Below are 25,304 nucleotides of genomic sequence, written 5' to 3'. Positions count from 1 at the left end.
TTCTTGGCCACAAGGGCCCAGTGCTGGCTCATGCCCATCCTGTTGTCCACCAGGACCCCCAGGTCCCTTTCCCCTACACTGCTCTCTAATAGGTCATTCCCCAATTTATACTGGAACCTGGGGCTGTTCCTGCCCAGATGCAAAACTCTACACTTGCCCTTGTCATATTTCATTAAATTTTTCCCCGCCCAACTCTCCAGCCTGTCCAGGTCTCTGGATGGCAGCACAGCCTCTGGCGTGTCAGCCACTCCTCCCAGCTTGGTGTCATCAGCAAACTTGCTGATAGTACACTCTATTCCCTCATCCAAGTCATTGATGAATATATTGAACAGTACTGGCCCCAGCACCGACCCTTGAGGCACTCCACCAGATACAGGCCTCCAACTGGACTCTGCCCCATTGACCACGACTCTCTGGCTTCTTCCCTTCAGCCAGTTCACAGTCCACTTCACTACCTGGTCGTCCAGACCACACTCCCTCAGTGTAGCTATGAGAATGCTGTGGGAGACTGTGTCAAATGCTTTACTGAAGTCAAGGTAGACCACAATCACTGCTCTGCCATCATCTATCCACCTCGTTATATTTTCATAAAAGGCTATGAGGTTGGTCAAGCATGACTTCCCCTTGGTGAAACCGTGTTGACTGCCCCTAATGACCCTCTTATCCTTGATATGCCTTGAGATGGCACCAAGGGTAAGTCGTTCCATTATTTTTCCAGGGATGGAGGTGAGGCTGACCGGTCTATAATTACCCGCGTCCTCCTTCTTGCCCTTTTTGAAGACTGGAGTGACATTTGCTTTCCTCCAGTCCTCAGGCACCTCTCCCGTCTCCCAAGACTTGTCAGAGATGATGGAGAGTGATCCAGCAATGATGTCAGCCAGCTCCCTCATCACCCGTGGGTGCATCCCATCTGGGCCCATGGATTTGGGGATGTTCAGATTGCCTAATTGTTCCTTAACCCAGTCCTCATCAACCAAGGCAAATTCTTGCACCGTCCTGACTTCCTCTGGGGCCTCAGCAGTACGGGGCTCCCCAGGACAGCCTCCGGCAGGGTAGACAGAAACAGAGAAGGCATTCAGTAACTCTGCCTTCTCTGTATCTTCTGTCACCCAGGGCACCCACCTCATTCATCAGTGGGCCTACACTGCCTCTGGTGTTAGTTCTATCTGCCATGTATTTGAAAAAGCTCTTTCTGTTGTCCTTGACCCCTTGTGCCAGCTTTAATTCTAACGAGGTCTTAGCCTTCTTAGTTGCCTCCCTCTGACAACAGCCTCATATTCTCCCCAAGTGGCCAGCCCCTCCTTCCATGATCTATAAACTCTCCTCTTCCATTTGAGCTTACCCAGCAGTTCCCTGTTTAACCACACAGGTCTCCTGGCTCCCTTCCTTGACTTCCTGCGTGTGGGGATGCTCTGATCTTGAGACTGGTAGAAACAGTCCCTGAACACCAACCAACTATCTTGGGCCCCTTTACCTTCAAGCAGCCTTGCCCACGGGATTTCCTCCAGCAATTGCTTGAAAAGGCCGAAGTTTGCCCTGTTGAAGTCCAGGGTTGCAGTTCTGCTCGCTACTCTGTTCCTGCCACACAAGATTCTGAACTCCACCATCTCATGGTCGCTGCAACCAAGGCAGCCTTCAACCTTTATCGCTTCAACCAGACCCTCCTTGGTAGTGAGGATGAGGTCCAGCAGTGCTCCTCTCCTGGTCGGCTCCTCCACCATTTGCATAAGAAAGTTATCTTACCTTCAATGCACTGGAGGAACCTCCTGGACTGTGGCTGGTTGGCCAAGTAGTCCTTCCAGCAGACATCAGGGAAGTTAAAATCCCCTTGCCAGCTCCAAGTTTCCAAGCACAAACCCAGCTCTCTGGTGCACTCTGTATATTTATTAATCACACATATTGACTTCTTGGAGCTGCAGTGTTGCCTTCAGATTAAACCAAAAGGCTTGGTAGCATCAGCCGACAGTCTCACAATATGGCGAGATAAACACATGACAGAAAACCTGGTCTCCTGGCACCGGTGGCTTGGTGACGGGATGCCACATGCATAAATCTCAAGCCTAGCAAGAAGGACAGAGCAGCCTTTCTTTCCTCCTGAAATAAAGTTTCAATGTGACGTGTTTATGGCGGTAGAGCTGACTAAACACTGTAATGTCACCAGTGCCACATAAAGCTAACTGCTGTCCTCTTCTCTGAACTGTTTGCACAGAGGCAGGTATTTCTAGCAGTAAGATGATGAGAGTCTTTTAAATACACAGGAAGATAAATCATTGATCCATCATGCCTGGAATTTACCTGATACTGAGGTTTAAAGAAACCCCACTCTCACCATGTAATCTCTGTCTTACTGCCTAAACAAACCTTCTAAGTTCCCCCAAAATTTACTACAGCGGTGAGTGACGTTTCTATTCTTTATGGGCAGTCACCTATACAAACATCCGTATGCAGAGACGTACCTCAAACACGCTGCCAACACGAAAATGGCTGAAGCTTCTATAATGCTTCACAAAACCAAGTAAACTCTTGATACATCCATCCTACAACACACTGACATGTGAAACAATGTGCAACAAGTCTCCAAAATGCTTCTTGCTTACAGTGTAAATCTATTTTCTTTCTGAAGATCCACCCTGAGCGCTGGGGCCATGGGCAGGACAAGGCAACGCAAGTGACCACATGTGAGGAGTTAATGGCAGAGATGCGACTTTCTAAGGCCGCCGCTTCAGCAACAACACAGAAATATTTTGTAAAAAATAGGCAAATATGTTGGAAATCCGACACATTAAGAAACTGAGAGGACTGGGAAACAAAGAAACTCCTCAAACCAATCTCAACTTCTGAGAAATAATTCAGCAAATTTTTACTGAAGGGTATCCCGGTATCCCTTTAAAAAGACTTAGACATTTAGTACAGGGATATTTAAGGAACTGCTGATGTCACCTGCACACCTGCATCCTCTTTTTTTTTTTTAAATTATTTTATTTAATGCAGTTTCTTCCTCCAGTATATAACCAAGGGCATGTTCCTGCACTGATTCTGTTCCTGCTGCTGTCTTTTCTGCTCCCTCTCTAAGCCTGTTCCAGCTCTGACTGCGTCTGCAAAAGCTTCATCTAAACCTGAGCTCTTTGAGCAGCCCGGCCCTGGTAAATCACAGGGGTTACTGCTCTTCCCTTGCGTTCTTCACTTTCAGAGAAATTGGAGCATCTTGCACTTTCATTACGGCATCTTTTTGAATTTGTCTGCTTTTCCCACAAATGGATTCTAAAGCATCAGAGTTGTGTGGGCTTTTCAAAGAAGCCTAATTGAACCATAATAAGAGTGTTAGAGCCTAATTCACTTAGGCTCTCTTGGAAGCTTGTTTTTCATACTTACTCCAGCACTGCTTTCTTGAAGTCTAATGACCTTAAGTAAATTGACCAATTAATTTCTTATTTTGACGAACATAAGTGATTTGTAAATGCTGGTATTGGGCATCGGCTTCTGAATGTATCATTACCTCCTTGTCACTGCAGAGCAGAGTTGGGTTGTGCTTATTCCTTGTCAGATTCTCAGTTTCCTTGGAGAGAGCTGCTCTTCTGTGTAACTTTAGAGACCCTTTAAATGCGCCTGAGAAACGACACTACCATCTCAACAGCCCAAGAGGGACCAGGGATCTTCCATCTGCTCTCTCACGGTTACGGATCCCTTCTCCTCTGTAGGATCTTGCCTCCAAATTGCCATTCGCTGCCAAAATACAACTCGTTGGCATTTGTAATATTTTTGACATACATCATTTTCTTCTCCTCTCTGTCACCTTTTCTTACCCTTACTGGCAGACACGAGGCTTTCAAGTGGGCTTTGTGTTTGCTTAGACTAATTTGCCTAATCTAAAACTCATCCCAGTGGTCGTTACTGTTGTTACACCCCTTGCATCCTTCCAGACAACTCCTCTCCTTGGGGCTTCAAACACTTATAGACATTTATCCCTCTTTACCTGTCATTAGGCCAAGTCATGCATATTCGCGTCTTTTAATTTCTTTTTTTCCTCACATCAGTTCCTTCAGTCTTCTAATAATTTGTGTTGCTCTTCTCTAAATTACCTCCAATTTGTCTACACATCTCTGGTTCTCAGGCACCATGAAGATGCTGTTCAGACAAACCTGTCTCTGAGGAGACAGTTTCATAGAAGGCTTCTTAATGCCTTTATGATGGAGACATTTCATCTTGCTGCTGGACATCGTGATTATAAAGAGGGTTTAAAGAAAGGGCACATGATTACATCCTTGTAGAGTGCAGCAAAAGTTGACTGTCGTTCAGCTGAGACTCTCAGCTGCCACCCATCGCTGCTGTACCTGCCTCTGCCAGCGCTGCTCCAAGCAACTTATTCAAATCCTTGTCCTCTTTGCACTTCTCATCCCTATTCAGCACAAGAGGGAAGCTTCATGCACTTGGAATATTGTTTTCCAAGCCTTTCTGTTCTTAATAAGCACATTGCTAAGTTTTTTATGTCAGAGAAAACAGATACAACTTCGGGCTTGGAGCGGAAAGTGGTAAAGTTTCCAAGGTGCTTTGGTACATCTGTACTATGGTTTGGCAGCACATCGTTGCACACCCAGCACCTTCCCAGCTTCCCCATCCCAAGCTGATGCCGGGCACGACTGCAGCTCCGTGCAGCTCCAGCTGTTTTTTGTACCAGTGGAAAATATGTCTCGTTATCCACCAGATCCTCCCAACAGCCCACGTGGGAGGCATCACTTCCCTCCAGCTTATAGTGTAAGAAATGGGGGCAGAAAGGTGAAATAACCTGCCCAAGGCACATTAAGACTGCTTAGGGCCTGGCAGAAATCTCTGCTTGTTCAGATGGCTCAGACCGTGCTGGTTTCCAGTCAGTAAAGCCTCTGTTGTACAATATATTTTTTGCATGAGCTCACTGGAGTTGTAATAAGCTTATCAAGGGGATAACTGTTAGGATAAATCCTACAATCTTGTCCATCAGTCAGGAAGATAAATACGTAGAAAAATCCAGTAAATTCAGCTTTTCTAAATGTGTCAGTCAGCTGCTTTCCACTCAGTGACAAGCGATCGAGAGGACTCCTACAACCAGCACCAGGGCTGGAAGTTACCCACCTCGTCCACATCTCACAGCACAGGTTGCATCTTTTGGTTAAACCCATTTTACACGACTGCATTACCAGCAGCACCAAAATAACTCCAAAAATATTATCATATGAGCTGGCACGCAGCTCCAGTGCACTGGATCCACTTATTTACCAAATCCTAGCTTAACACATGTCATTCTCTGAACTGCCTCTCTGCCTTATGCAGATGGATCAGTAACCTTTAAAGCACTGTTATTCTCTCCTCATAACAAGCCTTGGGTGCTGTTTTTCCTAATGCCGCAGACCATAAGCACCATAAGACTTTGTATGAGCTCAGTTTGCAAAATTAAAAGTTGGCCAGAGCACAGCTTTTCAACTCGCCTTGCAAGCAAATCCTGGTTCTTTCCCTGACACTGCCCTCCAGTCTGGTGGGGAAAGAATTAACAGAAGCAGAAAGAATTTGATATCCAAAGAGCTTTTAGAAAGACAGAGAAAAGCAGGAAGACAGCAAACTCAATGCCCTTCTAGGAGAATGGGAGCCTCAGCTGCAAATCTGCTTCCCTGAGGTTTTCGGAAAGGGATGGCGTGAGGGACACAAGTGGTGAGATTTACTGTCCCCAGGTGTAACTTGCAACCCAGAGTGACACAAAGCCATTAGAGCACAAGGAGTTTTGGAGGGCTACAGCTGCCCTGGGGACAGGGAATGTGAATTTAGAGAGAAGGCTGCTCCTCCTGCCAGGCTTTGCCAGGAAAGATGGACACACGGGTGAGATGAGGGGAACAGACCTTTCCTATATGTGCCAGACATCCACCTTTGGGAGAATCAGCAATGCAGCACTTAGAAGAAGCTGCCAAAGAGGCACTTTAATCAGACACTGTTGGAGCTATTGAGAAGAAAACTCCGCTAACGTGAAAGGCAAAGGGAGGTGGGGAGAGGGAAGATGTGAAGAAGGTGTGCGCCTTGGAGATCCAGGTCCTGAAAGATTTAACTGCAAGGGCTGCCTTTGGGAGAGAGAAATAAAAGCCGACCGGTCACTGGAGGAGAGCAGCAGAGCAGGAGCGATGTCCTACCCAGCTGGGTTTGGGGCTGTGGAATTCATGGCTAAAACCCCTCCAGCAACCCCCCCAGCAGATCCCACCAGCTGGGTGCAGAAGAAACAACCCTGTTGCTGTGCTGATATCTGTCACGTGCTGGGTCCTCACCGCAAAGAGCCCAAAGAGAGCTGAGGGAATCCACCTCACCAAACTGTGAATAAAGTCAAAATATCCCTGTACAGCTCCTGTGAGAGGGTCCACCCCGTGTTCAGCATTGCTATGGTTGCCCAGTTCTGCAAAGCTCTGAGCATCTCATAGAATCACAGAGTGTCCTGAGTTGGAAGGACCCACAAGGATCATGGAGTCCAACTCCTGTCCCTGCACAGGACAACCCCACAGTTCACACCGTGTGTCTGAGGACGTTGTCCAGTCTCTTCTTGAACACTGTCAGGCTTGGGGCCGTGACACCTCCCTGGGGAGCCTGTTCCAGTGTCCAGCACCCTCTGGGTGAAGAACCTTTTCCTAGTATCCAACCAGTCTGACAGGAGTTTGGGCAGTTCCCGGCATGGTGGGCCTTGCCGCAAACCAAGCGCAAATTTTCACGCATCATCTTTATCCGAAATAAGATGATTTAGGTCTATCTTCCTTCTTATCCACTGTCAGAGCTGTTTGTTCCTGGGCTCTAAAAAAGGCAAAGTCATTATTGTAAAGATGGTACTTTTCATGGTAAGTATGAGTTCCTTTTAGAAAATAAGTACCTATTTAACTAAGAGCTTTATAATAGATCAAGCAGTGCACAGAGTACAAAAAAGTGAGAGCTATGATCCAAAGAAACTAGTTTAGTGGTAAGATTGGGCATGAATATAGTTATCTGCTTGATATCTTTAATATTAATTTATTCAAGACCCTCATCGCTGGATAAATACAAATTAAAAATTAAAAGCCCTTGTAAAGTAAGGCATGAAACCAAAGCACCACAGAGAAATTTGGAGAAGCAAATAAAACTGCCATCATAAACTACAAAGGCACTGCAGAAGCAGGGCAGAGGGGAAGGCAACTTAGAAATAAAACCAACCAAAAGCCACAAACAGAAAACCAATCCAATTTCAACGCAGATGGAAGAGAGGAGGTGGTGGTGGTGGCAGCAGTGAGAGTGGGGCAAGAAAAAACCCACCACTTCAAAAAATCAATTCATAACATCACCACAGGGGTATCACCAGGGACATCTTCTGGTCCCAAGGACAATCAGCAGCCTCCAAACAGTCCTTGCTTCCAGTTTTTATCTGGAGACAGTGCTGGGCAAAGTAATATACTCAGTTTCTTAGTCAAGAGCAAACTGTATAGCTCAGATGGTTGAGGAAAGGCTAACTCTAATAAATATATAATACCCAAGGGGTTATCTAAGCAGCCAATAAAGATACAGATTTTTTTTTTTTATGTACTGAAGTTATACTCATTCAGGATGCGGCATCAAAAGAAAGAGAGATTTTCTGACAGATTTTTATTTCCCACTGTTACTAAAATGCATTCCCTTCTTAAAGCAGCATGTCACACGACTCTAATCCTTCCCGATTTATCTCTGATTGAGCCTGCAGCCAACATCTCGACGCTCTAGCTTTGTACCATGCATGTCACAAATGAGATTTTGATTCTAAATGATCAGATATGGGGATCAGATTTTAAAATTACATTCATTTTGTGCATAGCCTGCATTCCCTTTCTCTTTATATGAACTGCCCATCCCATCTCCTACGCGCCCTCATGCTTAAAATTGCATGGGGATGGTTTCTATTTCGAAAGAGGCATTCATGGGAATGGAGCAGAATGAGGCTGCCGAGATTGTTTTTACCTGAGCTCTGATTGCAGCGTCCTTCTTAATCCACTTTATCACTGTTTCATATACCAGCTCCTCGGCTTTGGTGTTCAGGCTGTCATTGGACATGTAGGAAATGAAGTCGTCTTTTGAGATATTAAGGATCTCTTCTTGGTTTGCCACCTCTGGGAAAATCTGCAGGGCGTACGCTTTGGCCATGTTGTAGAGTTCTGTGCACTGCATGGCTTCAGCCATCGCTAATATTCCTAAGCAGTTGCTGGCAGTCAGCTGCTTTTCTAAAAGGAGAGGTGGGGGGGGGGGGGGGGGGGGAAGAAAGCAAGTGAGAATTATTAAAAGCAAGATTCACGTTTTTACTGAAATTATGAAAAATCTCCAACCCTAATTAATTCCGAGGAGTTAATGAGAAGCAGCGCCCTGGTTTACTTTAGGATAGGGGTATAAAGTAGAAAATCAAAATCCGTCTTAACAGCTGAGCCGGGAATGTGGAAAGCAATGCGCTTTCGGAGTTTGCTTTTCGTGTGAGCCTTCACGGGGCACCGGGGAAACCTCCTGACATAACAGTGTCTGGGGCTTCCCAGGGGACGGGAACCCAGCCAGGAGGCTGCTGCTGTTCCTACCGCCTACCATGTCGCTGTAAAGAACAGCAAAGATGTAAAACGCCAGAGCAGACACTTAAGAATTAATGCAAACAGCACTAAGGACATTTCTGAGGATGCTGCAGTCGCTTTATGATAATTTTTGCCCTGTTCAGCTACTAAGCGACTTCAAATAAAAAAATCTTCCCCCCCTTCCACTTTTTTTTTTCAAAGGAACTTTGTTGCTACTGAATGTGATGACATCCCTTATGCAAAACACAGATTATACTAACGCCTTCTGTTAAATGTTGTGTAGTGGGTTTCAAAGAAAATCATGCACTGAAGAGACAGCATTATCTCCTACCCAGCAAACAGAAGTAACGGCGCAGTGTGTAGCTTTGCGTTTCAAGTGTGCTACGCCATACATTCGGCTGTACTTTTCTCCTTCTCAGATATGTTGAAGAAAAACCCACCAATTTCAGACATTTGTAAGAGGAACTCTCAGATTCTTCTCAGCTTTTGTTAACCAAGCCACTACTAATAGGCTGAATATATTCTTTTAAGATATAGGACCAGGGAAAACATAAATAAATGAGCGAGAGACAGAGTGCAATAGATCACTAAAGCATCAGTACCAGTGGCAGGCACTGGTAGAGGAGAAGTATATCACATTTGGGCAGTATCGTGTCCTAGCACACTGCTATTTCAGAGCACTGGACAGGAATGTGTGATATCCCCACATCTCACACCAGATTGCATCTGCTGGAGATGCTCGGGGATTTTTCCCTCCACCCAGCTTCTGCCTCCATCAGATTTAAAACCTGCACACTATCTAGATGTGTCTTTTATTAAAATGGCATTATGACCTTTGTGTTTTGTGCTGTTTTTCCTCCTAACTCTTTTTCCTTTCTTTTACAGATCCAGCAATCTTCAAACTAGGTTATCTCGTTTTGCATCAGTTGATTGTAGTGACTCCAAGAAGCCCGTTTCTTCAGGCAGACGGGAGCAGCAGCACTGTTTGCTGTCAGTAGATTTTGTCACTCAAAGACTGCCCAGAGACAGGCTGCAAACTGATAGCTATGAAGCACAAAGATCCCAAAATTTATGCTTTTTTTTTTAAAAAAAAAAAAAATCAAAACCTTCTTCCAGGTTCCTCGGAGCTGTCTGTTGGCACAGTTTCATGTATACATATGGCTGGGGGTAAAATAATCACCCAAAACTCTCATTATTGCTTGGCAAGCTCTCAAGTCAAAGACAAATCTGACACTGCTCCACCTTATCCTCACAGGGTTTATAATAAAGGTAATAATCAAGTGTGACTCATCAAGCAGCCGTTTACACGATGGAAAAGACTTGTAAGAACCAATCTTCACCTTCGCGGGACTGGGTCTGCCTTGATTGGGAAAGATTTACATCCCATCCCCAGCTGAGCCCGAGGCATGGGGCACAAAAAGCACTGGTCATCACTGGTTTCTTCTGGTCCAGGCAGGTTTTTCTCCTTCTAAGAATGCTGGCTGACTGACATAGCTGGTGTCCAACCACTCCTAGCTTGTCCCTTTGAGTGTCACTCTTTTCTCTTCCCCGAGAAACCACTCAGTGGCGATCCCAAATTACGTTATCCCTGCCCAAATCAGCAAGTATGACAAGGGCACTGCGAGAGGGTTCCTGGGGAGATCCAGGTTGTGGCATGTCCAGGAGGCTGCTGATGCCGATTCTATGATTCTATGACTTGTAACAACATATTTTTGTGGTGTTTCACCTTGAGTCCCTTCAGAATATGAGTGCTGACCACTAAGCTACTCCCAGTGCTCAGGTACAGTTCATAACAGACTTAGAAATAGAATTTAAAGATATCAGATGTAACCTACTTGGTTCTCCCTGGTTCGACACAGTGCTTATTAATTTGTATTTATGTCTCTATATTGCAGATCAGTAGCCTGTACTCTCCAGTTGTCCTAGATGTGATTTTGGAATGGGATCCTGTGCGGAGTCACCATGAGACAACCAGCCAGGCAGACTGCTATGACCGTTCTTCTGGGAGTGGGATGACTTGAGATGGAGTCAGAGATAAGATGGTACGTAGGAAGGACTGTTCAGTGGTTGATATAAGCCCCTCTGTGTGCATTAAACACTGTATTTTCATTCAGAGATGCTTTCTAGATCATGACTTAGTTATCACTAAAATTAGTGTAAATTTCCTCATCATACTCAGTGAACATTCTGACGAGATCTTATTCCTCAGAAATTCCTTCTGGTGTCAAAAGCACATCAAATTGGGAGACAGGTGGAAGACTTCTGGATGCATTCATAATCCAAAGGATTTCAGTTTCCCTCTAAGAGTGTTCCTCACTTCTCCTTATCTCTTCAGTTTCTCCAGTGCTGGGCAGCGTGGTCCTCCAGCAGGCTAAAACTTCTCTACCTTGGATAAACAAAAACTCAGCCATAATACTTTCTCTTGAATTCATAAGGACCATAAAGGCCTGTTCTCCCCTCACGTGCATATGCCCCTTGGTGCAGGTCTCATCCCTGGTTCAGTTTTTCTCACAGCTTCCTCTCGTACTCTTTGCAAACTTTGTGACGTTTGCCCAGGAGAGCATGAAAATTCAGAGCTCCTGCTTTTCCTGTTCTCCTCCATGAATCTAACAGGTTCCATTAACTCCTTTAGACTTATGGAAGAACACTTTTATCTTCAGCAGGGTGAAGCACAAGCTCAGAATTCGTTCACTGCTGTGACTGGGATCCCTCCATAACGGACCCAAACTATGATACTGAGGAATCTCCTGAAATCCGATTTGAGCCATGACTGTGATGATACCATAAAACAAATATGGAAAAAAAGACGCTAAACCAACCCCTCAAGTCTTCATCCATATGGATGGAGGAAATACCTATGATGTCCTGACCAGTTTGCAAACAGTTGCCCAGTTATCATATGGTGCCTGCACGGACTTGTCAGAATCATTGCAACCGTTGGCACAAAACTGTCGCCATTTCTTACGGTCCAGACAAAAGCAGAGGAGAGAGAGCATGTGGGGGAGAGACAATGTGGCTATAATTAGCCCAGTGAAGCTGGTTACAAAATCTCCTGTTGAAATCAAACAGTTTTCCTGCCACATTTGCAGCATGTTTCCACTAGACAGCGCAAGCAGATTTGAGGTGCCTCTGCCCAACGCTGCTGAGGGGCCCAGGATAGTGACACAAGACCTGCCTGGACATCAACCACCTGGGACCGGGCTGGAGCTTCATGGCTGAAAAAGGATGACCTGAATTCCCCCTGAGACGGTGCTGTGCTGAACAGACCTATTAATTTGGGGCTTTTACTTCGTTTGGCCTCTTTGGACTTCGCTCCCCTTCTCTCACTGTTTATACATGGTTACTGATGGAAGAGAATCACTGTTTCTACTGGTGAATCCTGCAGAAATCGTGGAAGAAACCCTAGTTTTTGGCATGTTTTTGCTTTGTGGGGAGTAGAGGAGGCTGGGATGAAAGGAACAAACACAGCCACAGTGAAGAAAAAATGCCTTTCCTGTAACTTTTTAGATGGTAAATGCTCTACTATCTCTGTAGAGCAATCCAGTCACAGCTATAAATAAAAATAAGCAATTACACTCCATGAATTCTCCAAATGAGAATACAAGATTCCAGCGACTCCCCATATATCACCGAACTTATAACCAACCGTACTATTTCATACATAACATGGTTCACCGAATTCAAATATTAACTATCGGAAAAGAGAAATCTCACATTGATTTAGTGAAATAAATGCATTTTGGTTTTGTGGCTGAATCTTTAGAGATAGCGTAACTTTAGCGTATCTGTTCCTGGAAAGGCCCTAAGATCTAATCACTGTAAAAGGTGGTGAAGGGGAGCTGGGGGGAGCAACGTCTGAGGCAGAGCCCCCGCTCGAGCTGCGCAGCCAGCACCGTGGGATGGTGAAGCACAGGGATGTATAAAGAGCTGGAAAGAAGAGAAGAATACAATACCACAGGTTCTTACTGTATCAGCCTAGTCACACCACTCATCTTGCCAGCAGGCCAGCTTAACAGTGAGAATTAACACAGCAGTGAACTGGACTCAAATATTTGAGTGTGGTTCTTTTTTCTTCTCCTCTTTTTTTTTTTCTTTATGAGTGCAGTATTTTCTAAACCTCATCTGCCACACTCTGCAATTCTAGATGCCAATTTTAAATGAGAACTGCTCAAGAAGCATCTATAGTTTGTGTGGGCTGAAGGTCCAGAGAGAATGAGATCTCTCATACCAAGCTGAAGAAGCCTGAAAAGAAATCACATGTAAAAAAGATATTTGGAGCTTGGACATGGAAAGTAAGTCATAGAATATCAAGCTCACATATTTTGTATTAATAAGTTTGCGTTAATTAAGAATTTATAAATGACTACTCTGATATTATAGTCAAGTCAGTGATGGGCTGGCATGTGATACAGGCAGGGATTTAAACCAACATGTGTTCCATTCGTGCTCCAGTTTTAGCTCCTCTTTTGTCTTGACAGAAATGGTGCTGGGTGGTTCCAGTTCAGACCAGTAAAGCTTAGTTAATTGAGCTGGGAACCTAGGGCTGTTTTGAAATCATCTATGTTGGAAAATATACAGAAAATGCAAGGAGCAGGATGACATGGTGCTCCAGGCAAGAGGAATGGGCTTCTCATGTGGCCAGCAGAGGACAGACAGAGGCACCAGTGGTGATGTTGCTCTGTACACTTTCCCTGGGGCAAACGCTCCCCACACACGCAGGGCACACAGGTTAGCAGGGGTGGCCACAGCAACCTTTCATTCCTGTCCACTGTGTGCGATGACACAGAACCATCAGACAACAACTCTGTACAAAAGAACATTCATCCTGGAGTAGTTCAACCAGATCTTGTTCACAAGAACATGGGACATGTGAAGGATTTCATCAGGGATGCAAGAAAATTGGCTGCATCACCAGCAGCGTGTCCAGCAGGTGGAGGGAGGTGATTCTGCCCCTCTGCTCCGCTCTGGTGAGACCCCACCTGCAGTTCTGTGTCCAGCTCTGGAGCCCTCAGCACAGGACACACATGGACCTGTTGGAGAGGGGTCAGAGGAGCCACAGAAATGATCCGAGGCTGGAACAGCTCTGCTGGGAGCACAGAAGGAGAGATTTGGGGTTGTTCAGCCTCGAGAAGAGAAGGCTTCAGGGAGACCTTATTGCAGCCTTTTGAGGGGTCGATAAGAAGGATGGGGACAGACTTTTTAGCAGGGCCTGTTACGACAGAACAAGGGGTGATGGGTTTGAACTAAAGGATGGAAGACTCAGATTAGACACGAGGAAGAAATTTTTTATAATGAGGATGGTAAAGTACTGGCCCAGGTTTCCCAGAGAGGTGGTGGATGCCCCATCCCTGGAGACATTCAAGGCCAGGCTGAGCAACCTGATCTGGGTGAAGATGTCCCTGTTTACTGCAGGAGGGTCATACTAGATGAGCTTTGAAGGTCCCTTCCAACCCAAACTATTATTTATTCTATGAAACTGCAGATCCTGACTCCTCTGTTAGAGTCCACCACCTCCGGCTCTTTCAGTGCTTGACCAAACCAGCCTGGTGCAGCAACCAGCATTTGCTGTCACAGTTATAAGCAACCTGTGCATTACAGTCTGGTATCTGTGCAGTGATTTGGGAAACAAAATATCATCATGATACCGTGATTCAAGTATGAACCAAGATTCAAGAAAAATGTCTATCCAAGATGTGAAAGCAGTTGGCACCCAAACACCAGGCTACATCTCTCCAGATCATTTCCCACTGGCTACCACGCCAGTATTTTAAATTCAAATCTCAACCCAAATAAACACTGTGGTGTTTTTTTTAATTTATTTTAAAATTATATTTAATTATAGGTTTCCTGATTATCTTTTAACAGTTGTTAGAAGGAGGGCATGCAACCTTAAAGTAAGATCTTAAAAGCTCACTAGATTGAATGATTCTTACCTAGAAACGAAACGCAGACTTTACAGAAAGTATGAAACTGGAACTTGCTGGCAGCTTCCAGTAGGGTTTTTGCATTGGCTGAATCTATGATCAAAGAACCTGTATAAACAAACTCCAGGAGTAATTCCAGGACATCCGCAGTGAGGTTGGACATGGCCAATTCCAGCTTCTCGCCGCTTCTGCTACTGTCTCGTGGTGACCTGGTAACAGCAGACAATTAAATTATGGACATTACACCATCCCCATTTCGTTGGCATTTATTGATTAGTGAGGGCTAGAAAATTGCTTTGCACCTCATTATATTTCTCCATTATTTTTGTTTACGGAACTGAAGAATATGAATTTTAAAATAACTGAACATAAAACTTTAACTGGATCTGAAAGAGAAGAGTCTTAAAGCAGGTCTTACGAAAAATCTGTTTATTGCTACTCTGCATTTTCATGCAAAAAACAGTTGCAAAAGAAAAGGAAAGGAAAGAAAGAAAAAGAAAAATGAATGAGCCAACATTAATGAAAATGAGGAACAGGATTAGCTTTCAAAGGGAAACAATACATTTTAACATCTTGGTTAACATCTCATCTTCTGCACATAATATAACTGTTAAGGAAAAAACACTCTCCAATTTCAAGAGAAAAGGTCATCTACTTTTTCAGGAATCCCGCAGTGGAATAATTTTAAATGTCATGTGCATTTAAGGATACATTTAAAGACCTTTTCATAGAAATAACAATAATAAATATTAATTTCTGTTTAGATTGAACTTCTCAGTATGTTGTATTCAAGTCTAGATATAATAGATACGATATGCATATACAGTTGGTTATATAAAAATATAGATATACGCTCATTCTAAAAATCTATTGTTCCCTTTTAGGCACTAAAAAAAGGAAGCCCTTCATGGCAATTGCTTTGAAAACTGAATACAAGACAAGATAGACAGACAAAATGGTTAGAGCAGAGAAGGGAGAGGGGGAAAACAACAACCAGCTCTGCCACAGGCAGCCAGCAGCCATCCTCTGGGAGTTTCATGACTGTGGCCTACGGTTTTTCCTGCGTGAAGTGCTGAACAATTTGGGGATCAAAGTATCTCCTGCATTTGAAGTGTGGATTAGTGCTCGTGAAATTATTGGACAAAAAGAAAATGATACTGAATTAAAGTAAGGGCCCAGTTCTTAGTGCATGGTTGGCTGATGTGTCTGCGACACTAGACAGGTTACACCTGAAAGACAAAAGTGATAATAAATTTGGTAACGTCAAGGAGGGGAGGGGAAATCTGTTGGAGTAAGAAAATAAACTCTTTTAATGGTTAGGACCATCCAGCACCGTCTCAAAGAAACATGAGCTTCTCCTAGTCACTGGACACTCAACGTCTGCTCGCTCCAATTCTGCTGGAGTACTTGCAAAAGCCACCGCACGATTGACACAAAACCGGCATACGATGCTGCGGGACTTACACGGACTGGCCAAAGCATCACTATGCACAGGCAATGCCAGTTTAAGCACGAGCAAAAGCACTACCAACCCCTTGGGCTCACAAAGCTGCCTAGAAAGGTGATGGCCAGACCTCTACTACCACATTGGAGGAAAAATAAACAACATATGAGGTTCAGTTTTCTTCCCTCACGACACCCCAACCCACCCACGCCAAAATCATTTGGGGAAATGCTTGAAATTTTCCATGGGTGCTCATGGCACTGCTCTTCCATTTACTAGCCCTGTTCAAGCCAAGGGCACGGTTTTCATTTACACGAATCTTCGCAGGATCAAAAATTAAAGGTTTTGTTTCTGTATTGGAAGCATACAGATGATGTCTGTTATCACAATGAAGGAGCAGCGAGCAGTCTGTTTCATATGCTTCTATAGGGTACTGAACAACGGTCACTCCCCCTCACAAAGGGAAACTGAGGCACAAGGAGACAAAACCCCTTGCCTATGGTCATAGAGAAAGTCAAGGGTAAAGCAAGGAATTAAACCCCACTTTAAAATTCTAAATATTGGCCTATGTCTCTGCACGGGAACACCAGTGAGTTAGATCCTATTCCACAAGCAGAGAGATAGGAACACCTATTGATCACGACTCCCGTGGTAGCCCTACACGCACAGATACGTACAGGGTCCTGAATCCTGGTGCTTTATCACATTGCAATATTCTTTCTGAACTCTTGCATAGGGATTCCATTTTGCACTCAAGGCAGAAAACCTCAGGTGCCAAAACAGAAGAGCTGCCATTTCCTAGACTCTCAAGAGGATGTCACAAAATGTTATTTGTTTTTCTTTCTTTCTCACACTCACACACCAATAACATTCCCTAGACCTGATTTATCTCCGCTTGTGCACACATCCGGTGCTGCACCCCGGGCTCTATCCAAACGCCTCCTGGTACTGATGTAATTCTTGCTGAATTGTTTCCAGAAGCGGTTTGTGCCTGACAGCGAGTTCACATTCACGTGGGCTGGCTAATAAGGACATTGCCTAAAATTTCAGTGAGACCCGGAGGTACCCAGCAAGCAACAGAATCAGGCTCTTTGCGCTGTGGGAAGCCCCAGTGTAAGCAATTCTTTATTTAATGCCGCTAATTGCAGCGTGCTGGCGATGGCTGCGGGAATGAATGCTCGTGACCCAGTGGGAATCACACGCTCCCTCCCAGAGCCAAGATCAGGAGGCACAAAGAAAGGATGACGTGACACCCATGTCAGCGCAGACACATACCTGTGCTAGCAACAACTGCAAGCTGCTATTTTTCAGAATAATTAAGTAATAATCTCTTTTACTTTGTAATACACCAAGCAATAAACTGCTGCTGCAATTGATTAAACGCCAAAGAAAAGCTAAGGTGTTTAATCAATCACTAGAGCCACTTACGGCAAGTATAATACAAAGCTACAGAGATTATTGATATTACACAATGAGTCAGAAATGGGAAGGAAAATCATCCCTATTTCTTTGTCTGTGATGTCTTGGATGTGCTGTGCTGCTTTGCTTGTGCTGTCTAAGCAGCGAGTGCTTTGGCTCCATGTTTAGCTGGAGCAAATACTGGTGCAGCCTGCAAAGGGAAACGGAAATTACTGCGGTCTCTGTGCTGGGGATCTGGGTTGGTACGGGCCGGAGAATGGATGGGGAATTGGTCGAAGCAGGTCCTAATGGATCAAAAAAGAGTTTTTGAAGGAAAGGAAGAAAATAATGTGGGGAAACAGACTGAAGTGGGAAATGCAGAGGTTCCATATATTTCTTCTCTAAAATGATTTCAGCAAACCAGGTTGTGGTATCGCCCTCCAAGCCTGACTAAAGCTTTCCATGTCTCTTGTTTTCACGTGTATTAAAATATCAAATATCAACATACTCTGTGCAGTTATACTTCATATATTATATTTGGGATGAAGCCTTCTCTCAGCTACTCTAGAGGAACTGCAACAAAGTGGCTAAGGCAGCATCGCAAGAACAGAATTTAGTCCTGTAAATGCAAATGCAGTGGATGGGGGAAAGTCTGTACGGTTGTATACGTGCTCCAAAGAGCTCATCCCGTATCACATCAGGAGGAGTTTTGTCAGTGGCACTGGGAGATGCAAACATTTTGGTCTCAGAAAAGCACTGACTTCTTGCCTTTAGAGCTGGGGAAAGATACAGCTTGACCTGGTACAGACACGCGTGTTCCCCCACTCCTGCCACAAACACGGGATATTTTGGGGATGGAGACCCTGCCCGCTTCATGTTTCAGCCTCACTCAAAGCCAGGCAATGCACCCTTATCGTCTGCGGACATCATTAAATGTGGCACATTCTGCTATTTGCCCTGCGAACTCTGAAGTTTAAACAGAATGATGTCATTTTATTGGCCTTGTAATCATTGCTCATATTATAAAGGTCACACATTTCACATTGTGGCAGAAAATCAATAGCTTTCCCAACAGCCTCTGGGGGAAAAAAAGTTTTGCTTCTGAAGAATAATATATAATAAACAATTTTAGTCCTTATTTTATCATGGCTGTAATCTTGGAGAATAGCTACAGTAAAAATCTGGTAAAGGCTGATATATAAACTCATTAAAATTAGGAAGTGATTTAGAAAAGGACTTTTAAAAAGATTTATCTCGAGCTAAACAGCAAAGAGGTTTGTTTAGGTCTACATTTAAACAAGCTCCAAGAGCTCTTTAACAGCTTAATTTTATGGTAGCTGTTGGGGAATTCTTGCAGATTTACAAACCCTGTATTTCTCCAGGAAGGTGACAAGACCTGAGCAACGTGCAGCAGGGCTGAACCCATAGATAAGCGGGAGGCACAGATATGGTCTGAAGGGGTAAGGGGGAGATACTGAAAAATACTTTGTATTGTCTGCAATAATTAGGTCTAACAAAATAAAGCCAAGGCCTTTGAACATACTCTGGCTACTTATCCTTCAACTTAATTACTTAAACCAGAGAAGACAAAGGCACCGAGAACCTTTTAAAGCAAAAGATGGCTTGACTGCGCTCTCAAATAACAAATCAAAATCGGTGTCCCTTTCTGTTATATATAGAAAAGAGCTAAAGCGTTTAAATCCTGATTGCAGGAAAAATAAAATCTCATCTGCAAGTTTAGGAGTGGATCTGACAAAAGAAAGAAGTAGAGAACTTTGCAGTTTTGGTATTGATTTGTCCTTGAAAATTGTTTCCATACATATAATACACATGGACAAGAATCAGCAGCAGTGTTTTCATGCTTAATAGCGATGCAACCGAGTTTTCTGCATTTTGAGTTACAAATATTATGTATATCTATGCGTTTTCCCTACATTATTCGTATCAACACGTTCAAGTAACAGAGCTAGTGTGTCATTCAGTGCAGAACACTGAATAGTGAGATGCCATGGTTTGCAAAGCTGCATTTCGAGTGCGGGTAAAGTAGCTGCATGAAACACCGCTAGCACGTCAGTTTGTCAATTTATGGGCAGCACTACCACCTCTAATTCAGGTTTCCCTCATGGTTTGGATATAATGCCTTTAACTGGCTTGCAACATTATTTTGACTGACTAATAGTTTGGCTACAGACTAACTTAATTTTAGATGAAATACGAAAAAGCTACCTATAGCCGGTGCAGATGCCAGCCAAGTCTCTGTTTACAAGCTATAGTCAGGAAGTCAAAACAAATTCTGGATGTTCAAAATGGAGCCATCTGCACGGAATAAACATGAAAAATGTGAAACATTTTATGTAAATGTACATTCCTGCCTAGGAACAGTTGGTTCAGCTTCCTCCCAGGCTGGGAACAGGAGGACTGACAGAGTCTGTGACACCTATTTACATTGGAAGCCATATGACTCACTGCGCCGTAGACTCAGAGGTATGACGTACATTCAAGCTCTGTGCTCCAAAAGGGCACTGAAAATAAATGATTATCTTGTAAAATAAGGATGCGTTCAGAATTATCATTTGTGTGCCTTCCCCAGGCTTGTGGGATTTGGCTTGTGGTTTTTTCCTGTCCGCACCTCCAAGGTCCAACGCTTGTGCTTGCGAAGAGACAGCAAAACCATTGTTACCTGCTGCTCCCACAGGAGACAACGGCAAAGAGCTCCATCATATAGCCCCAATTTTCTTCATATTACACTCAGAATTTATTTTTAAGACATAGGAAACAGACTGATTCTGGTAGTGTAATTAAAAAAAAATATTTGGTATCTTTGACTAAGTATTACTTAGGATCTCATCCAACGTATGAGTCTGAATTTCCTCCATTAAAGGATATGTTTGGGCTATCGGGCGGCTGTGGGACTGAGGCATCTGAAGCCCATATTTTGGCGCTGGTTCCTCTCAAAGGAGACCAAAGGAACAGTCGGTCCCACCGGCCTCCTCGCCTCGCGCCTTCCCGGGATCTGCCCCATCGGCTCGACCCGCTGATCTCCCTGGCTTGCTTTCATCATTAGAAACATAAATGTTTACGCTACGTTAAGTGTGTTCCCATCCCACTAGAGCAAAATATTTGCTACCAAGATAGATAGGACAAAAAAAACCCCATTAAATTGCTTTGTCCCCTGGACAGTGTTTTGCTCTTCAAAAAATAGGAAATGCCAGATTTTTAGGTAAGATGAAGCCCTTAAAGGAAGAGAAGCTACATTTTTTTTTTAATCTCTGTCAAATTATTTTGATTACCAAAGAAAGGACTCCAGACTGGGATAGGCAGCTTCTCATGAGGCTTAAGAGTGTGCTCATTAAAAACTTCTGTTCAAGTCTACACAATTTAGACTGAACATCTTGTTTATGGTGGAACATAATCCTTAAAGCATTGAAACTCCAGGCAAAGAAGAGAGTGCAATGGTGCTGCATCTTCACTGTCCACTATTTGACTTTTCATCATCTTTGGAGTTATGAATGGTTCAAAACTCACACGTCTATTTATCGTGGGAGAAGCAACAAAGAAACTTCATTATATTATAGCCAACCTTCAGCTATGAACAGAACAGACATGACACTCTACATGGAAAGTCGTATTTCATACCGAAGAGCTTGATTTATCGTAATCACACGTTCATGAGATATAAAAGCATAGATGCCCAAACATACCAACCTACATTTCCATGACACACACATCAAGATGCATGTGCATACTGTGGTAACAGGTTATTTACTGAGTTATTCAAGTTTATGCAGCTGTAAGGTAATCAATCATGTAAATGATGACAGGAAGGGACATTTATAGAGCAACATCATTGCAATATGTAATGTCATAAGGCACTGAATGTTCTATTAAATAGGATTTAAAAAAAAAACAAATTACACCCTAGCATTGCTTCTCCTTTGGAATTATTTTATCAGCTCAAAATGTATTAACTTGCAAATCTCTGCCTTCGTTATACTATCTTGTAGATAAATATTATCTTTGAGCCTCAGCCACTATCCATCTGTCTCATGAGAGAAGAAAACATATACTCTAATGCTGCTATTGTATGATTACGATAAAGAACTAGTAAAATCACAAGATTAAATAAATTACATTGTTTAAACACAGGCTTGCAAATTTGTCATGAAAATTTACCTGACCAACAAATCCATTTGCTCACTTTTTACCGGAATGTTGATACAAATAATGTTCCTTGTTCCAGGCAAACAAAATTTGGCAAGACTAGTGTAACTTATTAGGGTCAAACGCTGCCAGTTTGCACCTGCTCTATCAGAAGAAAATCAGGAAAATTAATGGCTGTGAGCTCAGGCATGCAGCAGCAGCTCCTGCTAATTCACCATCACAGAAATGATCATTACAAACCAAGACGAGCAACGGGATTAACAGCAAATGCTTTTGTTCACAGACAACACGGCCAGAATGAAATAAAACAAACAAAAGAGCCGCGTCTCCTATATACCCTTAATGCTATTCACTGAGGGAACACAATCTAATTGCCCGGTCAAGACTGTTTCTAAAGGCGCGGGATCAGCCGCAGCTTGTAATGCGTTAGTGTCGGAGCTCACAGTCGGAGGCACAAATCTGCCTCCCTGCTGAGATTTAAGAAAGAAGATGATGAGTTTGAAGATGTTGGCTTAAGCAACTAGCAAGTGAATGGAGAAGTAAATAGCGAGTGCCCTTGGAAGAATGGCATTTCATGACTGAGACGTTTGCTTGGGACTGAGGATAAACCCAATCTACCAGCAGTAAAAAAATAACGGGCCAACTTATTAACAATGTGGAATCGAACTTATTTGCAAGTATCTCTGGCAGCCTAATTCAGCAAATATGGAGCAAAATAGCCTGGGGTGAGAGCAGCTAATTTTTAAAGGTAAATAAAAGATGCAAGCAGGTTTTTGGTGGATTATATGGGAAGGAAGATTAAAAATAATATGACAGAATAAAAAATTTATTCTCATCAAACTTAAAGCTCGCCCCCTTAACCAAGTCCTATCTGATTTGTTTTAATGACATTTATTACGCCATCAAAAAGCAGCTTAGCAAAGAGCTGGCATTATGCAGCTAATAAATCTGTTTCTTAGGAATGTGGTGAAATTTATACAAGTAATTTTCTAGGTAAGTCTGTCCAAGGCTTTCTCATCACTGCAATGTCTAGAGGGAAAACAATAATAAAATAATGATAACCACAATTATTATTTATTGCTACTACTATGATTATGGTAGTGCCCAAAGATCCCAATCAGCATTTCAGTAATTACAATTAATCCTGTCGGGCACTGGTTCTTTCTTGCTCAGCTACAGGGTGTTGCTAGTGCTTTTCTATGGGAGATGTAGAGCCACTCTGTGCTTCGGACATCAATCAAAGGTGATATATTGCATCACCTATGGCCACGGTATATGTGGGAAAGGGCAGGTAGCTCATCTCATCCCATCAATCCCTGCCCACACCACCCGCAGAACTGCTCCGAGTATTTCAGTCACCTAAGCTTAGTGCTACGCAAGCAAAAAAAAAAGGGGGGGGGAGGGGATCATTATCTGATATGATCATAACCTGGTCACATTAATTCAGATTAATTATCCCAATCCAGCAGTGGCTAATCCTTGATGATTTAAATGAAAGAAAGTGAACTGCCGATCCCTGGAGCTACCTGCTGGCTCGCTGGAGTCAGGGTTTTGATCACCCTCGTTTTAGGGCAAGACTTGCTTTTGGAAGTGGCCCAAAACTGACAGCTTTCAAGAACATGGCCAGGTTTCTATGCTATGGAAGATTTTTCTTTTTCATTGTCTTTGATCCATTTAACTTGAACTGTAGCTCGTTAGAGAACTGTTCCCTTTCACCCCTAACCTTCAACACAGTCAAGCTGTGAGATATAAGCAAATATAGGTAGGTCACCCAAACCGGCATCTTATGAGTGGTTGTATGACAGCTGCACGGCTTGCAGATAGCCAGAGCAAGAGAGGTGATTAGTCTGTCATTTCTCAGATAGGATTCACAGGATTTGTAGTTCTGTCTAGAAATTATGTGAGTGAGAAGCCCAAACTACAGTAAATAGAGATGCTGTCAATGAGGGACAGGAGCGAGAGGTTAAGTGATTCTGCTCGGTGCCTCTGCAAGCTGCAGCCATTACAAGGCAGAAGCTTAATTCCCGTGCTGCACTTCGAGGCTTGAAAAGGAGCCTTTCTGTCCTCCTTGCCATGGCTCCTCTGGAGAGCGGGGCACATGGATCCGTCCCTCCTTTCAGGGCCGGCATCCAGCCCACACCACTCGCCCTCCTAATTGGCGGCCAGGCCGCAAATAGCCGGGCTGCGACACCTGCTATGGGTTTTGTGGCACTTCCTCAGCCTGGCAGCCCAACAACACACACCACTGAATATCTGTAAGCCGCAATACATTTTTAGTTGATGAAAACATGTTTTCCAAGGCCTGGCAGCTGCAAAATGTGAAGCCCAGCAGGCGGCTCCGAGAGGGCGGCTGCTGGGCCGGGCAGAGCAAGCAAAGTGCTTGGGGAAAGGGGCCATGAAAAGCAGAACGTCATCCTCGTGCCAAGAGCTTGCACCCAACACACAGCAATTATCGGTCCATCGTTTAGGAGAAAAATGTCGTCTGTAGCATAATTTACACCTGCACCCTGGCAGCAAAGGGTGAAGAATATTTTACACTCCCATTCCCACAGACTCCTTTAAATGGTTCAGCAGAACCCACTGGCACTGCCTGTCTAGGCACAATATACCCCTCCTGGCACCTGAAACAAACATCGGATTTTTAACTCCCTGTTTCTCCATTTACAAAGAAATGTTGTAATTTGTTTCCACATTCATTCTGTTCTACAATGGAGCTGAAGCATGCAGATGTAGAAACGCTGCCTCCTTCCCTGCCGGAGTTAAAAGCAAGGTTCTTAATAAGCAGGAAAACACGAAGGGGTCACTAAGAGTAGATTTTTCTTTCATCTGCTATTTCTCATTTTGGGCTTTTTACAATGTAAACACAAACCAGACAGTCTGTTTTCCAGACACCTAAATGCTTTTGCAGTTTTGTCAGACTGTTTCAGATGGATAGCGGCAGGTTTCTCTGTCTTGCATCCAAATGCTGCCTTTCCACACAACGGTGTAAAATGCAGAATGACATCTCTGTCTTCAGCGTAGGTGTAAAGCAAAAAGAATTCAGTCCTCTCATCCTAAATGTTTTACTTCTCCCTGCCTTGCCTTTGAGCCCTAAGAGAGTATATACAACCATGTTTTAGAAAAAAAACACTTGCAAAAAGAGGCAAGGTATCGTGGAAAAGCAATTTGGCCACGAAGTCACTGGCTCCACTCCTTAGGAAAAGAAGGGTGAATAGAGCGTTGCCAGATTACACTGCATCAAAAATCCTTGCTTCTTGTGACCAAATCTCTTTGTGTATATGACCTACTGCTCTCTGCTAGTGGAATTAGGCAGCCCGGATGACTTCAAGATTAGAAGGCACCATTAAAATCAAATCTTGAAAAGATAAATCTTACAGGATAGGATCTGTGTATCTTTAGTAACTGACCTCTGAGAAATAAACCTGAAATCTGCTTATAAAAGCCAGCATTTTGGCCAAGAGGAGACTTCTACCTCAAATGCCTCCTATTCTTAATGTCATATTTGGTAGAGATTCCAGCACTTTGGGTTGGAGTGAGAAGGAGAAAGCAGCAAATTAAAATGTTCCGGTGAAACTCCCTTTGTTATGGAAATATCAGACACTCCATTTATTCAGCAGCTGTATTTGTCTATTCCAAACACAGCTGGAAAAAAAGGATGTCGGTTCATGGGATTTTCCATTCCTCCTTCCAGAACATACACATCTTCCACCACTTCTTCTAGGGCAGATACAAAGAGATCAACTCTCTCCTTCCCCAAACCAAGCAGCTGCAGCTACAAGATTGGTTTAAATAAGAAAACCTGTGCTCTGAGAGAGCAGTATT

The 25,304-nt window shown here is 43.7% G+C and overlaps 1 protein-coding gene across 5 annotated transcripts in view; it reads right to left on the bottom strand.

Moving 5' to 3' along the window:
• KLHL29 (kelch like family member 29) overlaps positions 1-25,304 on the bottom strand; it is a 414,305-nt gene that overhangs the window by 43,609 nt on the left and 345,392 nt on the right. For all 5 annotated transcript variants that reach the window (XM_071807102.1, XM_065835600.2, XM_071807103.1 and 2 more), the window contains 2 exons: positions 14,489-14,688; positions 7,963-8,222 (listed from right to left, as the gene is read on the bottom strand). In XM_071807102.1, the coding sequence (XP_071663203.1) occupies positions 7,963-8,222; positions 14,489-14,688 (460 nt within the window). The remainder of the gene's footprint in view (positions 1-7,962; positions 8,223-14,488; positions 14,689-25,304) is intronic.

Source organism: Patagioenas fasciata, chromosome 3, assembly GCF_037038585.1.
Source record: "Patagioenas fasciata isolate bPatFas1 chromosome 3, bPatFas1.hap1, whole genome shotgun sequence".
NCBI classification, from domain to species: Eukaryota; Metazoa; Chordata; class Aves; order Columbiformes; family Columbidae; genus Patagioenas; species Patagioenas fasciata.
Note: the sequence above shows the minus strand (reverse complement) of the source record. Positions and strands in the feature narration are given on the sequence as shown.